This window comes from Odocoileus virginianus, chromosome 15, assembly GCF_023699985.2.
Source record: "Odocoileus virginianus isolate 20LAN1187 ecotype Illinois chromosome 15, Ovbor_1.2, whole genome shotgun sequence".
In the NCBI taxonomy this organism is placed as follows: Eukaryota; Metazoa; Chordata; class Mammalia; order Artiodactyla; family Cervidae; genus Odocoileus; species Odocoileus virginianus.
The window spans coordinates 51,450,382-51,465,033 of NC_069688.1; the positions used below are offsets into that span (position 1 = coordinate 51,450,382).

Genomic DNA, 14,652 nt, shown 5'->3' on the forward strand with positions numbered 1-14,652 from the left:
ATCTACCACTTATTAGCTCTATAACCTTCAGCTAATTATTTAACCTCTTTTAAGTCTCAGTTTCCTGAAAGATAATAATTGCACCTTCTCAATGTCATAAGGACTATTCAACATTAAGAAGAAAAAAAACTTAAGATCATGGCCTCTAGTCCCATCACTTCATGACAAATAAAAGGGGAAAAAGTGGAAACCATGACAGATTTTGTTTTCTTGGGCTTGAAAATCACTGTGGATGGTGACTGCAGCCAGGAAATTAAATGCTTGTTCCTTGGAAGGAAAGCCATGGCAAATTTAGATGGCATATTAAAAAGCAGAGACATCACTTTGCCGACAAAGGTTTGTATAGTCAAAACTATGGTAGTAGTCATGCACAGTAGTCTTGTACAGATGTGAGAGTTGGACCATAAAGAAGGCTGAGCCCGAAGAATTGATGCTTTCAAACTGTGGTGCTGGAGAAGACTAGAGATGAAACCAATCAATCCTAAAAGAAATCAACCACGAATAGTCATTGAAAGGACTGATAATGAAGCTGAAACTCCAATACTTTGGCCACCTGATGCAAAGAGCCAACTCTGGAAAAGACCCTGATGCTGGGAAAGATTGAAGGCAGGAGGAGAAGAGGACAACAGAGGACGAGATTGTTAGATGACATCAGTGGCTCACTGGACATGAATTTGCGCAAACTCTGGGAAATAGTGAAGGACAGGGAAGCTTGGCATGCTGCAGTCCATGGGGTCGCAGAGTTGGACATGACTGAGCAACTGAACAACCACCAGCAGTATTCTTGCCTAGGACAGAGTAGCTTGGTGGGCTACAGTCCATGAGGTCACAAGAGTCAGACACAACTTAGAAACAACTACAGTGAGATAATCATATTTTTCTCAGTTTGCTAATAATGGTAAAATACACCCATAGTAATGAGTTTTTTATAGTATAGAACCAACTCTCATTCCTAGATAAATTCACCTTGTTCAACATACATATTTATAACATATTTCATATACTCAAATTCAGAATGAGGTATTTTGTTTAGGATCTTTACAGTTATGCTCATCTGTGAAACTGGCTTTCTTTTACGTAAGAGTTCATCATAAATATCCTTGAATGTGTGATGGAGTTTACCTATAAAACTGCTGGAGCTTGATACTTTCTTTGGGAAAAATTTTAAACTACTGATTCAATTTCTTTAATGGTAACAGGAACATTCAGATTTTCTAGTCTTCAGTCAGTTTTGGTCATTTACTTTGTTATAGAATTTGCACACTTCATCTAAATTTCACCTTTTAATCTCTTGCATCTGTATTCAATGCCTTCTTTTCATCTGATATAGTTTATTTGTGCTATTTTTTAAATCAGCCTTGTCCAGAAGTTTACCCATTTTATTAATCTATTTAAAGAATCATTTTTTGTTTATTCTTATCTTTAGCATTAATTTCTGCTCTTGTATTTAGTATTTTCTCCAACTTATGTATAAGACATTTCTTTCTGCTTTTAATATTAAGACTATTTGTATGTGACAAACCCAACTCAAATGAGTATAAAAAGGAAAAAAAGAGGAATTCATAGGATCATGTAACAAGAGAAATCCAGAGTACAGCTGACTTTAGGTATGTGTGTTCCAAAAACCTCCCAGCTCCATCTGTCTCAAGGGGAAGATGCTGCTGGCTCAGTGTAGAGACCACCAAGGTACCAAGCCCAGCAGAAAGGCAGGCAGGAGAGTCTGAGAAGCTTCTGATTGGTCCAGCCCAGGATAAGGACCCATTCCTAAACCAATCACTGTAGGCAGGCAATCAAATAAAATTGACCAATAAGGGTCCAAGGGGCATCCTTGTAGATAAGTCATGACTTCAGATTCTAACTCTGCAATGAGAAAACTGGAAATAAAATGCTGGTATCCAAGTTGATTGATTTGTTAGTGGCCAGGTAGGGATTTTGAGTCTTCTTCCCACACTTAAGGAAAATTATGATAGTGTTCAATGTGAAAAGGAACGCATTGCATGTTAGCCTTTCAAACCTACACAGCAATCTCTTTGAAGTGTGTAATTAAACAAATAATCACAAGATGTCTAAAGAGTCACCCATATTTCCCTGTTACACTCCTTACCTTTGATGGAATGTGTGATTTAAAAAATGTTTTTCTTTCTCAAGGACACTAGTCAAAAGTAATATGTTTCTATAACAAAAATTCACATAGAGAAACTCCAACACTTTATTTCTAGTAACATTCCATCAAAATTGTTAATATTGAACCAGCAGTACAAAACAATTTTATAAAAATTTTGGCCATATTTTCCCTATAGCCAATTATACTCAGTTCTGAGGAAATTATCATGATTATATAAGAATAAAGAGCATTTATTAATAAATAGCATCAACAAGTATTCAGAATGTGAAATTTGCACTAAGCTCTGTAAAGTACTTTCCCTGCTCTAAAGGGCTTAACAATCTTTTTTGCTAACATTTGGTCAACAATTAGAAAGCATTAAAAAATAACTTCAAATAAAAACCTTAGTTTCAGTGTTTCTAAGATTTCAAAAAATTAGTTCTCATAAATTGTAGCCAGCTAAGTGCTAATATGCCTGGGCATAATTGCTTTCTCTATAACACTAATAAATATTTACTAATATAGCAAGTATTATTGAAACAGTCTCTGTAACCTACTATCTCCAATAGATTCCAGTGAGGAAAATTCAGAAGTACTATGCTCAGTGGTTCAGTAGACATAGAGTTCTGTTAATAGTTGTGCTTTGGCGAGTTTGCTATTGCAACACTAAAAAAGATAATAATCCCTCAGATACATCAACATGATTTTTGACTGAATTATGTGTAATGTTTAGATTTCCTCCTTTTAAAGCTTATATTTTCTGAAGTTTCTAATATGAACATGTATCCATTTTTTACTAAGAAAAAAATTTTAATGATAAAGGAATTCTTTCCTGTGATTATTACCAAAGCAGTCACTGTGTCACAAGTACTTAGATAAAAGCAGTGTTTTTACCCCTCCAAAAAAAAAACTTTAACAAAGCTCTGATATCCAGAAAACTTGAATCAAGTCCATAGTGATCCACTAAATAACTACAGCTGAAAATAAACTTTTAGTTAGTCCCCACACTGAACTGCCAGGAGTTCACCTTTGAACCTTATGACTTCCTGGTGAGGTGCTGGGCTGAAACACCCTCCCAGCCCAAAGCCCCTGGACAGCTAGACAGCTGCAGTGGACAGCCTCCTCTTTTGTCACTGAAGAATTTAAGTATTTGGAATCAGGATCACATATACTGATTCAATATAATATGTGTTATTTTTTCATAAATTTATATGATAGTATGAATTATTATATCTTGATAGTTACTTCTATTTTGTTAAGAAAAATTTGAGAACTACATTTTGAGTTTCCCTGGTGGCTCAGTGGTAAAGAAACTGCCTGCAATGCAGGTGTGGGTTTGACCCCTGGGTTGGGAAGATCCCCTGGAGAAGGAAGTGGCAACCCATTCCAGTATTCTTTATTTTATTTATTTATTTTTGGCTGCGGTGGATCTTCATTGCTGTGCTCGAACTTTCTCTAATTGCAACAAGTGGGGGCTACTCTCTAGCTTCAGTGCTCGGCCTTCTCGCTGCGGTGGTTTCTCTTGTTGCAGAACACGGGCTTTAGAGGGCAGGCTCAGTGGTTGTGGCATGCCCAGGCTTAGTGGCTCTGCTGCGCTGGAATCTTCCCGGACCAGGGGTTGAACCAGTGTCCCCTGCACTGGCAGGCAGATTCCCAACCACCTGATCACCAGGGAAGTCCCCCACTCTAGTATCCTTGCCTGAGAAATCCCATGGACAGAGGAGCCTGGCAGGCTGCAGTCCATGGGGTCACAAAAGTCAGACACAACTTAGTGACTAAACAACAACAATCTATATTTTACAAGGAAAAAAAAATGTAAAAGATTAGGAGGTCAGCCACCTGAAAGGAGATTAAGGGAGTGCAAGCCCTGCACACACCAGAGACTTGTCACAGACCCTGCCTTTGAACACTGTTATAAAATCCCTCATCAAATCCTCCTGGGTGGGGGACACCCAGGCAGGAGCCCATCTGTTTCCTCTTATGCCTGGCAAAGTAACAAAACTATCCTTTTTAACTTCACCCCCTCCCCCCGGGGAAAAAGAAAAAAATGAGACCGACTTCAAAATCATGGTCCCTAACTGGTTTCTCAGAACTCTTTCTGGAAACCGGTGAGGCAGGCAGATCTCTGTCCTAGTAATGGATAGAGTTGTGTGTTTACTCACATCAGTTGCACACTATTAAACTGAAAGGGTAATTTAGACAAACATAATACACACTGGCCCCTCTTCGACCTTCAACAGTTATTAAAGCCTGGCTTTGACATCTGCAGACTTCTTTCAGTAGGTGCAGAAATAATGATATGATTGCTAGCTTGCAATATCTCAGCTATTGCCCAATACATTTGCTGGGTGGTGTTTCTGAAGTAAAGCTGAAGGTCTCCAATTTGATTTCATGTGGGTTAGTACTGCCAGGGAATTCCTTAACTTTTGCTGGAAGTGACAAGAACTGAAAAGAGAAATTCCGTATCTGTCAACGGCTCTCTGAGATTATACTGATTCTGTTCATTCAATTAAAACCTTGAGATTACAGCCAGTCTCACTCCTTAAATAAGCTCTGGGGACGAGAGGAGCTGACAAAATTTTAGATGAAATGACACTTTCTAAGCAAAGGCTTTCAACTTTTCAGACACAGCCCTGCCTTGCTATTAGAGGATCACTCTCCTTTTACCCAACAGAGGGACATGGGCTACATGAAATGGCTTTATGACGTTCACAATGTTGACATTGTGAAACAATTCAGAATTGGGTCACCAAATTAGCTTTATAATGATGAGATGCTTGTAATGTTAGACGCTCTGACCATCTATTGTATTTGCCAAAAGAGCACATATTATTTGACTATGACCATCCAACAACACTCTTTGATTACTTCAATGTGGAAAAAAAGTTTTTTTTCCTTTAAAAGCCATTCTTGACTCAAGGCCAAGTATGGAATAAAGCATCTGTTAAGAATGATGTGTGAAGAAAAAAATAGAAAAAACAAAAAGAATGATGTGCTGGAATTCCCTGGCAGTCCAGTGGTTAGGACTCCATGCTTTCACTGCCAAGGGCCCAGGTTCGATCCCCAGTCAGAGAACTAAGATACCACAAACCGTTCTGCATGGCGAAAAAATTAAAAAATAAATGATGTGGGTGTTTTGATTGCTCAAGTCTGTTAGCTATGCTAAGACTCTTACTTCAAAGTTTGAATGGAAAAAGCAGTGAGGTCACAGGTTGGTCACACAGTCCTATCCTGTGGGTCCCCCAGGAGATGATACAGAGCACCTCTGACCAAGAGTCTGGAGTCTGGATTGGGGAATTCCTAGATTGGCAACTGGCACCCCCTGTCAATAAATGCCAACGTTCGCTCCCTAACGAGGATCAGTTCAGTTCAGTCACTCAATTGTGTCCGACTCTTTGCGACCTTGTGGACTGCAGCACGCCAGGCTTCCAGGTCTATCACCAACTTCCAGAATGTGCTCAAACCCATGTCCATCCAGTTGGTGATGCCATCCAACCATCTCATCCTGTCTTCCTCTTCTCCTGCCTTCAGACCAGCATCAGGGTCTTTTGCAGTAAGTCAGTTCTTCACATCAGGTGGCCAAAGTATTGGAGCTTCAGCTTCAGCATCAGTCCTTCCAATGAATATTCAGGGTTGATTTCTTTAGGATTGACTGGTTTGATCTCCTTGCAGTCCAAATGCGGATGCCAGCTGACAAATCATTTGTTCACCATTTCCTTCCCAGTTACATATGGAAAAGTCTGCAATCATCTAAACAGAACACACACTCGGCTACAAAGTGGCTATACATCATCCTGGAATTAGAAAATTCAGTCCTGGGGACTTCCTGGCAGCCCAGTGGTTAAGCCTCACCTTTCAATGCAGGGGGTGTGGGTTCAATCCCTGGTCGGGGAAGTAAGATCCTACATGCCTTTCAGCCAAAACACCAAAACGTAAAACAGAAGCAATGTTGTAACAAATTCAATAAAAACTTAAAAAACAAAAATAGCAAGAAAATCCAGCCCTGATGGTGGTTTTTTTTTTCCTGATGGTAGTTTTTCTATTAATTCATTTTAAATAGCTGAAGTCTTAATCCAGCTTCTGCATTTTGAATCTGGAAGCAAACTTAATAAACTTTCAAAGTCTGGGGACTAAGAATCAGAGTGTACTTTGCTATGATATATCAGTTTTAGGCAAAAGAAAGAAAACTTTAGCATAGGAAAGGATGGTTTTGTGGTTTTATATGCGCTTTTTCATAATATAAGGGCTAAATAAATTGTCATTTGCATTTTAAAATGTAGATGTGTACACACACACTTCTGTTTTAGCATATCCATATAGCCTGGCATATACATTACCTTCTTATGGAAGAATCAGAAGCAAGAAGCTTTATTATCTTTTCATAGAAGGAACTAAAGGACATGGGGGGAACAACTTTTCATATCTTTTTGTATTATTTGAATTTTACTACAGGCAATTATTACTTTAATTTTGTTTAAAAAAATTAATTAGATTATTTAGATGGAATATTTTAATTTTGGAATATTCAAATATTATGGAACATTTCAATTTTCTTTCTCGGTTTTTAATTTAAATGTATTAATATTATCTAAAAGAATAAGAACAATTTCTAAAAATGTCTTAGTAACCACATTAAAGGCATAAAGGCATTACTAAGTTTGACCAGCTTTGGAATGAAAACATTAGAATCACACAAATCCATATTTTAAATATTTTTTTAATGAAGTAAGTATAAATGGGAACTCTTGGTGCTTGTTATTCACTTATTGATTTGACAAATACTTATCAAGCACCTATCATTTTCATGAAAGCACCCATCTTTTCCATTAAAAGAGTAAAACGCATGAATTCAAAGACACATAAAATAGTCCTTCTTCTCAATAAAATCACAATCCAGCTTCTTTATTTTGCAGACAGGATGAGGTCATCTACTCAAGTAACTCCTCTCGTTACCTACCTCAATGCAACTCTTTAAAGTCAGGAACATAAAAACATTAAAATCAGAGTAAAGATAATTCTTCCCTCTATTCTATGTTCTTAAAATTAATTACATCATCTTCATAGTTTAATACATAAGCTAAAGTAAAAGAGTCTAGTTAATTCATCTGAGAAGTTATCCTTAAACTATATATTTACAAATAAGATAAAGATACCAAATGTGTCCAGAATATAATTCTATCCTGATATAAGCACAAGGCACTCACTGGTGAAAAAGATTGCTATCATTATTCTTATTCACATATAATCACAGATAGTAATTTACCAAAATCCCTTGGCAACTTTGGAGGAATTCTTGAAAGGTGACTTTCTATGATATATCATATTAACATTAATGAAATATTATAAATGGTTTTAAAATCTTGATTTTTTAGCTCTTTCCCACCTCTAAAGCCTAATATTAAATCAAAGTAATCTTAAAAAAAAATAGAGCCCAAGGAATAGACTCCAAATAGGCAACAAATCTAGTTTTTAATTCTTGCTGTTTGTTGCCTCTGAAATACATTTAAAAGTCAATTTAAAATACCTTTAATGTCAGTTAAAGGAATAACAGCAATTGAAACACCTCACATACATATAAAATCACTAGATGATTCAAAATGGCACATTAAAAATGTGTAGCCTTTCATTGTGAAAAATGCCTAATTTTATAACAGCACCAGAGTCTGTATTCCTTTTACAAGAATTCTATTACCTTTTTTCATACACCATGATCATTAAGGATCCGTGGTAGTAGATAGACTTAAGGTAAGGAGATAATTAAATGACACACTTTCCCAGGTTCCGACTAGCTTTCAATTCTGTGATAGGAAAGAAATACTAGATGTAATTTGCCCCATTGTTATTGATCATTCTTCTTCCATACTAATTCTGTGTGATTTCATTATCATGAGCTGCCTAAAATTCACTTAACTCCCTTCTCCAGCCACCTGTACTTAAAGGTGTATGTTTTCTTTTAGGGTCTCACTTTTCTACACTGAATGGACCCATTGCCACAGTGAAGAAAATGCCCTCACACTCTTAAATGAATATATACTCTAGTCAATACTGGCTCTGGCTACTGTAGTTCTGAATTCTAAGTAGCTAAGAAAACCATTTACAGCTTAGCAGTTCTATGGAACAATGTAATCAAGAACATGATAACCACACTTTCCTTGTATAAAGCATGTCGATGTTGAAAGATACCATCTGTAACCACAACTTCACTGCAGTTTTCTGTCTTCTCTGTTATAACATGCTGTGTCCCTTCACCCTTCCATCCATACCTATCTGTGTGGCTGCTGAAAGATCCATGGCTTCTCCTGTTTCTTCTTCTTTTGTTTCAGCCCCTTCACTGACTTTCTCACTCTCCATCTCTGTTTCAACCATTTCTCCTGTCTCACCTGGAAAATTAACCAAAGGGGATATTAAGAGATACTTATTTAGCATTAACAACCAAGTGCCCCACACCTGGTTTCCAACAAGGGCAGCCCTTGCTCTTTAAGTCTAAACAGTAGGTTTCTCTGGGGATGTCAAGAAAGGCAATCGCCCTGGGTCTCTCAGGTCCTCAGAGGGCTGATGTCACTTAAGGTTTCTGAGTCTTGGCACTCTCTTATATAAAATCAGGATGCAGAATTACCCAGTTAAGTGATAGCAGAACATATTACAAATAGAAAGTTCAAAATATGGTCTAGGGGTGCCCAGCAACCTGTCTTGTTTGGTCATTCTGGTGTTTAAAGAAAACAGTCATCAAATTTTCAAAGAGCTGAAACATTAAAAGTCCGGGTATTGCACATACAAATGTTTCCCTAAGAAGTCAGTTCGGCAACACTGGCCCCTATGCTTTGAATGGAGCCAAGAAGCAGCTGCCTCTTTTGATAGGATTGTGCTCCTGTTCACCAAGGTCCCTGGGGCTCCCCACACATTACATGTGCCCTTCAATTCACCCACTGTCATCATTCTAGGCCCCAAAGACTTGAGTGTGCCAAGCCTGTATAACAAATATGTACTTTTACTTGCTTCTGCCTTCTGATTCCCAGAGCACTTTTATACACCTGCATTAAAGCACTTAACTCAATAGATTGTGGTATTTTGTTTAAATTCTGCCTTCTCCCCACTAGACTATGAGCCCCTTGACAACAGGGACTATCCCGTACTCCTGCACTGGGCACCAAGCAAATGATTAGACTCTCAAAAACTGCTGCATTAACAAGGGAAAGAATTAAGAAACAGATGAATGTTTCAGTTAATTCTACTGTAAGGTGAAGTTAAAATTTACCAAAATGTAAATCCTGCCCCTGAAGAATTTTTAAATTGTAACTCCAATAAAGAACAGTATAGATTCCATTTTCTTTATACAGGTAAGGTACATGTTTTAAAAATACCATTTGCTACGACATAGTACATTTCTCTAGTCTCATAAAGATAAAAAGAGAAGGAGGACAGGGGGAGATTGACAGTAATTTCTAAGGATAAGATTGCAACGATGAAAATGACACTCTAAGAGGCATTATTTGTGTGTTCTTTCATTAAAAAGTCAGTTCCTGGGCTTCCCTGGTGGTCCCATGGTTAGGACCCTTGCAATACAGGGGACACCAGTTAGATCCCTGATGTGGGAAGATACCACATGCCATGGAGCAACTAAGCCCACGAGCCATAACCACTGAAGCCAGCTCACCTAGAGTCTGTGCCCCACAACAAGGGAAGCCACTACAGTGAGAGAAGCCTGTGCACTGCAAGTATAGAGAGTAGCCTCCACTTGGCTGCAACTAGAGAAAGCCCGCACACAACAAAGACCCAGTGCAACCAAAAATAAATAAATAAATAAATAAATTTATATGTCTTAAAAAGTCAGTTCCTCCACTGACCATCTTTACTTTGGATCCTCATACCATACATGGGGCCTGATGAAGAGTGAACTTGGAAAAATTCAGAAATTTTAACATCCCTCCAATATCCCATTTCATTTAACAATGAAACTAGGTTAAAAATCTAGATACTTTTCTAAAGACTATCCTTTAGAAAACTTTTGCTGGAAAGCCAAGTGCCTGTTGTTCAAGTCTGGAAGCCTTTTTAGTTTGGGTAACGGGAACTTCAACCACTGAGAGACTCCGGGGTGGGGGAGCTGTGTGTCAGGCTCCCCCACCCCCCGGAGATGATCTCGTATGGAGCACGTCTAAACAACCTGATCTGACAGCATGACTTTTACCTTCAATGTGTTGGTCCTCTTCGTCAGTATGAATTTTCCTGGCCATTTCCACCTTCGCCCCTGTCTCTAGAATTCCTGCCGGATGTTCCATGCTTCCAACTGTTCTTTCAGGTTGGATCTTCTGCATGTTCCCAGGACCTTCGACAGTTTTATAGAGTGAATCAGCCTTTACAGTTGTCGCCACAGACTGACTTGCGTCCGAAACTTCCGGTCCGCCATGCTCTCTGGGAATCGTCTCTCGAAGCCGGGATTGCTCATCTTTCCCCAGCGTTTCCTGAAGTTGCTTCTCTTCCTCGGCTCCCACAGACTGGCTTCCATCCGACACTTCCGGTCCGCCATGCTCTCTGGGCATCGTTTCTCGAAGCTGAGAGTGCTCATCTTTCCCCAGCGTCTCCTGAAGTTGGTTTTTTTCCTCAGCTCCCACAGACTGACTTCCGTCCGATACTTGCAGAGATGCATTCTCCTTGGGAACTGTTTCTACAAGTTGGGACTGCTCATCTTCTCCCACTGTTTCTTGAAGTTGCTGCGTCTGAGCTGTTTCCACAAGCTGACTGCCTTCCAATATCTCCGGAGATTCTGTCTCCTTGGTAACTGTCTCTGTCAGTTGGGACTGTTCACCCTCTCCCCCAGCTTCTCGAGATCCTGGCTCTCTGGCTGCTTCCAGAGGAACTCTCTCAGCTGTTCCTAGAGGCGTCATCTCTCCAGCAGCTTGTGGATCCTCAGTACCTTGCACAGAGTCCCTTTCTCCCGCTGTTATCAAAGGCTGACCCTTGGCTTCCGCTCCTAAAGGTTCAGTCTCAGCACTTCCTTTCAAAGGCGGAGCCTCTGTCACTGCTTCCACATCCTCCTCCTTTCCTCCTGCTCCTGGAGCACCATCTTTGCCACCTGGCTGAGGTGGCTCAGACCCCTTCAGTCCCTCCAGAGGCTGAGTTTCCTCTGTGGCTCCTGGTGGATCTGCAGCCTCCTTTGCCAGAGGCTGTTCAGGGAGGAACTGAACGCCATTAGCTGTGGACGCGGCTGAGATCTTGAGCTTCTCTAATGGAGGAAGGCTTTCCTTTTGTACTTTGCCACACAAAGTAGATTCTCTTCCCAGTGCGCGTGGTTTTGGCTGGACAAAGCAGGACTCACTTTCTTCTGTGGCTGAAAAATAGATATTTGAAGTTACTTTTTATTATTCATTTGAAACAAAAAATACAAATTATTATTCAGTTTCTATCCTGAGACAGCGTATTGCTATCAAGAAGCAGGTTTAACTGTTCAAGAAAGTCCTGGGTAGACTCGAATACAGAGAGGCCATATCATGCCCCTAACACACCACAAGTCAAGTCTCTCTAGTGTTTTCAGCTCAAATACCTCGTCTTAAACATGAAGTCCTTCAAAATCACATTCTTTTTCCCTGTTTGTTCCTTGTGCACCTGCTCATGGCTCCTGCCCCATATTCTAGTTTAGTACATTTTGTTTCCTCATGCTCTTTCCTCTGTCCTGCCCTTTCTCCTTCTTAGGCTGAGTAGATTTCACAGCCTAAGTAGTGGCCCTTGGGCTGCTAGAGAGGTCTTATCTTCCCTTAAAGCAGAAGAACCAACCAAGACAGAATATTAAAAAGCACAGACATTATTTTGCCAACAAAGGTCTTGTCTAGTCAAAGCTATGGTTTTTCCAGTAGTCATGTATGGATGTGAGAGTTGGACTCTAAAGAAAGCTGAGCGCTGAAGAATTAATGCTTTTGAGCTGTGGTGTTGGAAAAGACTCTTGAGAGTCCCTTGGACTGCAAGGAGATCCAACCAGTCAATCCTAAAGGAAATCAGTCCTGAATACTCATTGGAAGGACTGATGCTGAAGCTGAAACTCCAATACTTTGGCCACCTGATGCGAAGAACCAACTCATTGGAAAAGACCCTGATGCTGGGAAAGATTGAAGGTGGGAGGAGAAGGGGATGACAGAGGATGAGATAGTTGGATGGCATCACCGACGCAATGGACATGAGTTTGAGTAAGCTCCAGGAGTTGGTGATGGACAGGGAAGCCTGGTGTGCTGCACTCCATGGGGTTGCAAAGAGTCAGATAACGACTGGGTGACTGAACTGAACTGAACTGAACTGAAAGCAGAATGGCCCTCAGTGAATGGAAAAGGCCCCATGCCAGAGAAGCCTTACTATGTAAAGACTGAGATGTCTGGGACAGAAAGTAGCAGGCACGGATCAGTCTTGAGTTTCATTCATTTGGGGGGGCCCAATTTGGGAGAAAGCTCAAGAGAGAGCTGTGTAGAATGCATTTCTGGCTCTTCCTCCAATTGTGTAACCTTGGGAACTTGGTTCCCAGTAATAATGTCTGTAAAATGGCAGTGCATCTGTTTCTCCCACCTGTGTCATAGTTGCATGAGGCATCACATGACATTAAAGAATGAAGGCAGAAATGTTCTCTGAACAGTTTAAAAAAGCAGCATGGCAACATGCTTACACCCTGTGACCCAGTGATCCTGCTTCTGGAAATTCATCCTAAAAACCAAAGTATCAGGAATATGCTTTGGGGGAAATGTATCAGCCCAGTATTATTTCGAATAGCAAAATTGGGGAAACAATTTAAAAGTCTAATAATTTAGGAGAAAGATCAATAATCCATTGGGTGGAATATTATTGTGTAATGAAAAGGGTGGTTATGCTGATCATATGCTAAAATAAGATAATGATTATATAATAAGCTTAAAAATCAGCACTTCCAGTTGGTTTATCAGATAAAATAATGCATAGAAAATGTGTACTACCACAAGGTCTGTTTTGCAATTAAATGTTCAATAAGTTAGCTATCAACTTTATATATAGTACTATTATAACAGTGTTGATCATTGGAAGGCAGAAACAGAAGGAAAACAGAAAGGGAGATATTTGAAGAAAATAAACCAGCATGTTAAGATGGGCCTCTAGATGATATATTTTCTCTTCTATCCTTTTTTCTCCTCAAAATATTTTTTCTTCTTTTCTTTCCTAGGTTACCCCTGACCTAAGTTATACAGGTACATAGTTTAAAGAGTTATCTGCTTATCTAATGTAAGTTAAGATATACAACTAAGACTCAAGTCTCCTCTCCCATTTCCCCTTCTCTAGGGTTAAATATTTTCATTCTTTTAGCTGTTTTTAGAGAGATTTCCTCCCCTCCCCCCCCCCCATATTTCTAAGAGAATTGCTACTTCTTTGTTTTTTAGTTAGGCTATTTCAATTAATTCCCACTATGAAAAACACATTTTTTTCCCCGCCTCCATCACCCTTCACCCTCTCTCATTACATTTCAATTCAGAAATTTCACATTACTATTGATTTAAAATAGTAATCATGTTGTAATTTAGATTACATCAATATTCAGTTATCTGTACATATAATAAGTATGTCTGCAATGAAGAACTGAGCCAGGTAGTCAGCTATTCAATTTTTTGTTTTTCCCTGAGTTAGTAACTGTCATGGTTCTTTACTTCCTTAGTTTATGTATTCTCATGAGTTCAACTCGCTGCCAGTTGTTTCTTTTTTTAATACATCTACTCACATCAAACAGTCTCCCAGCCTAGCTCTGATAATGTGTGTGGATCCCCCCATTGAGAGGGATTAGACATGAAGCTGGAGAAGCACAGTATAGGAAGGATTTTGTGAGACCAGGGCACAGGCTGTGGGCCTGGGGTCCATGGGACAAAGCTGGGAGGAGGGCTATCCTTCACTCCCCCTGTTTTGGCCTCATCATGCATGAAGCCTTCAAATTAACAGCACAGAAGGCAACTTAACGAAAGTGATTTCTCAGGTCTATAAAGAAATTCGTTGTGACAAGACAATTCATTTAGATGCCACACAAAGGATGTTTAGGTGATGGTTGCCTTAGGGAACTGACAAGGAAATGTATTATTATACTAATCACAAATGTCTTCCAAATTATATTTTCTGGGAAAACAGTTATTACAGTGATCAGCACTGTCAGTTAAATGAGACAAATGACTTTCAACCAGCAGTGCCAGCTGTGGGTGCACTCTAATGTCATCATTTTTCTAGAGCAGAAAGCTGTGGGGAAAAAATGTGTGGACACACCCAAATTATAGCCACTCAACTTCATGTTTTGAAACATATACTGTGCTATCAGGTTTGTTGTTGTTCAGTCGCTAAGTCATGTGATTCTTTGTGACCCCATAGACTGCAGCACACCAGGCTTCCCTGTCCCTCACCATCTCCCAGAGTTTACCCAAATTCATGTCCATTGAACAGCACCGAACAGCCGACCCACTGGAAAAGACCCTGATGCGGGGCAAGACTGAAGGCAAAAGAAGAGGGAGGCAGAGGATGGGATGTTGGAGGGCATCACCGATTTAATGGACATGAACTTGGGCTAT

The 14,652-nt window shown here is 39.7% G+C and overlaps 1 protein-coding gene across 2 annotated transcripts in view; it reads right to left on the reverse strand.

Moving 5' to 3' along the window:
* Positions 1 to 14,652, reverse strand: part of ERICH5 (glutamate rich 5) — a 35,211-nt gene that overhangs the window by 4,396 nt on the left and 16,163 nt on the right. The window contains exons 2-4 of one of the 2 annotated variants that reach the window (XM_070477356.1): positions 10,290 to 11,429; positions 8,368 to 8,484; positions 6,804 to 7,902 (exon numbers count right to left, since the gene is read on the reverse strand). In XM_070477356.1, coding sequence (XP_070333457.1) covers positions 7,862 to 7,902; positions 8,368 to 8,484; positions 10,290 to 11,429 — 1,298 coding nt within the window. In that variant the 3' untranslated portion in view covers positions 6,804 to 7,861. Of the gene's footprint in view, positions 1 to 6,803; positions 7,903 to 8,367; positions 8,485 to 10,289; positions 11,430 to 14,652 lie in introns of those variants that run through there. The other variant, XM_070477355.1, reaches the window with a different exon arrangement.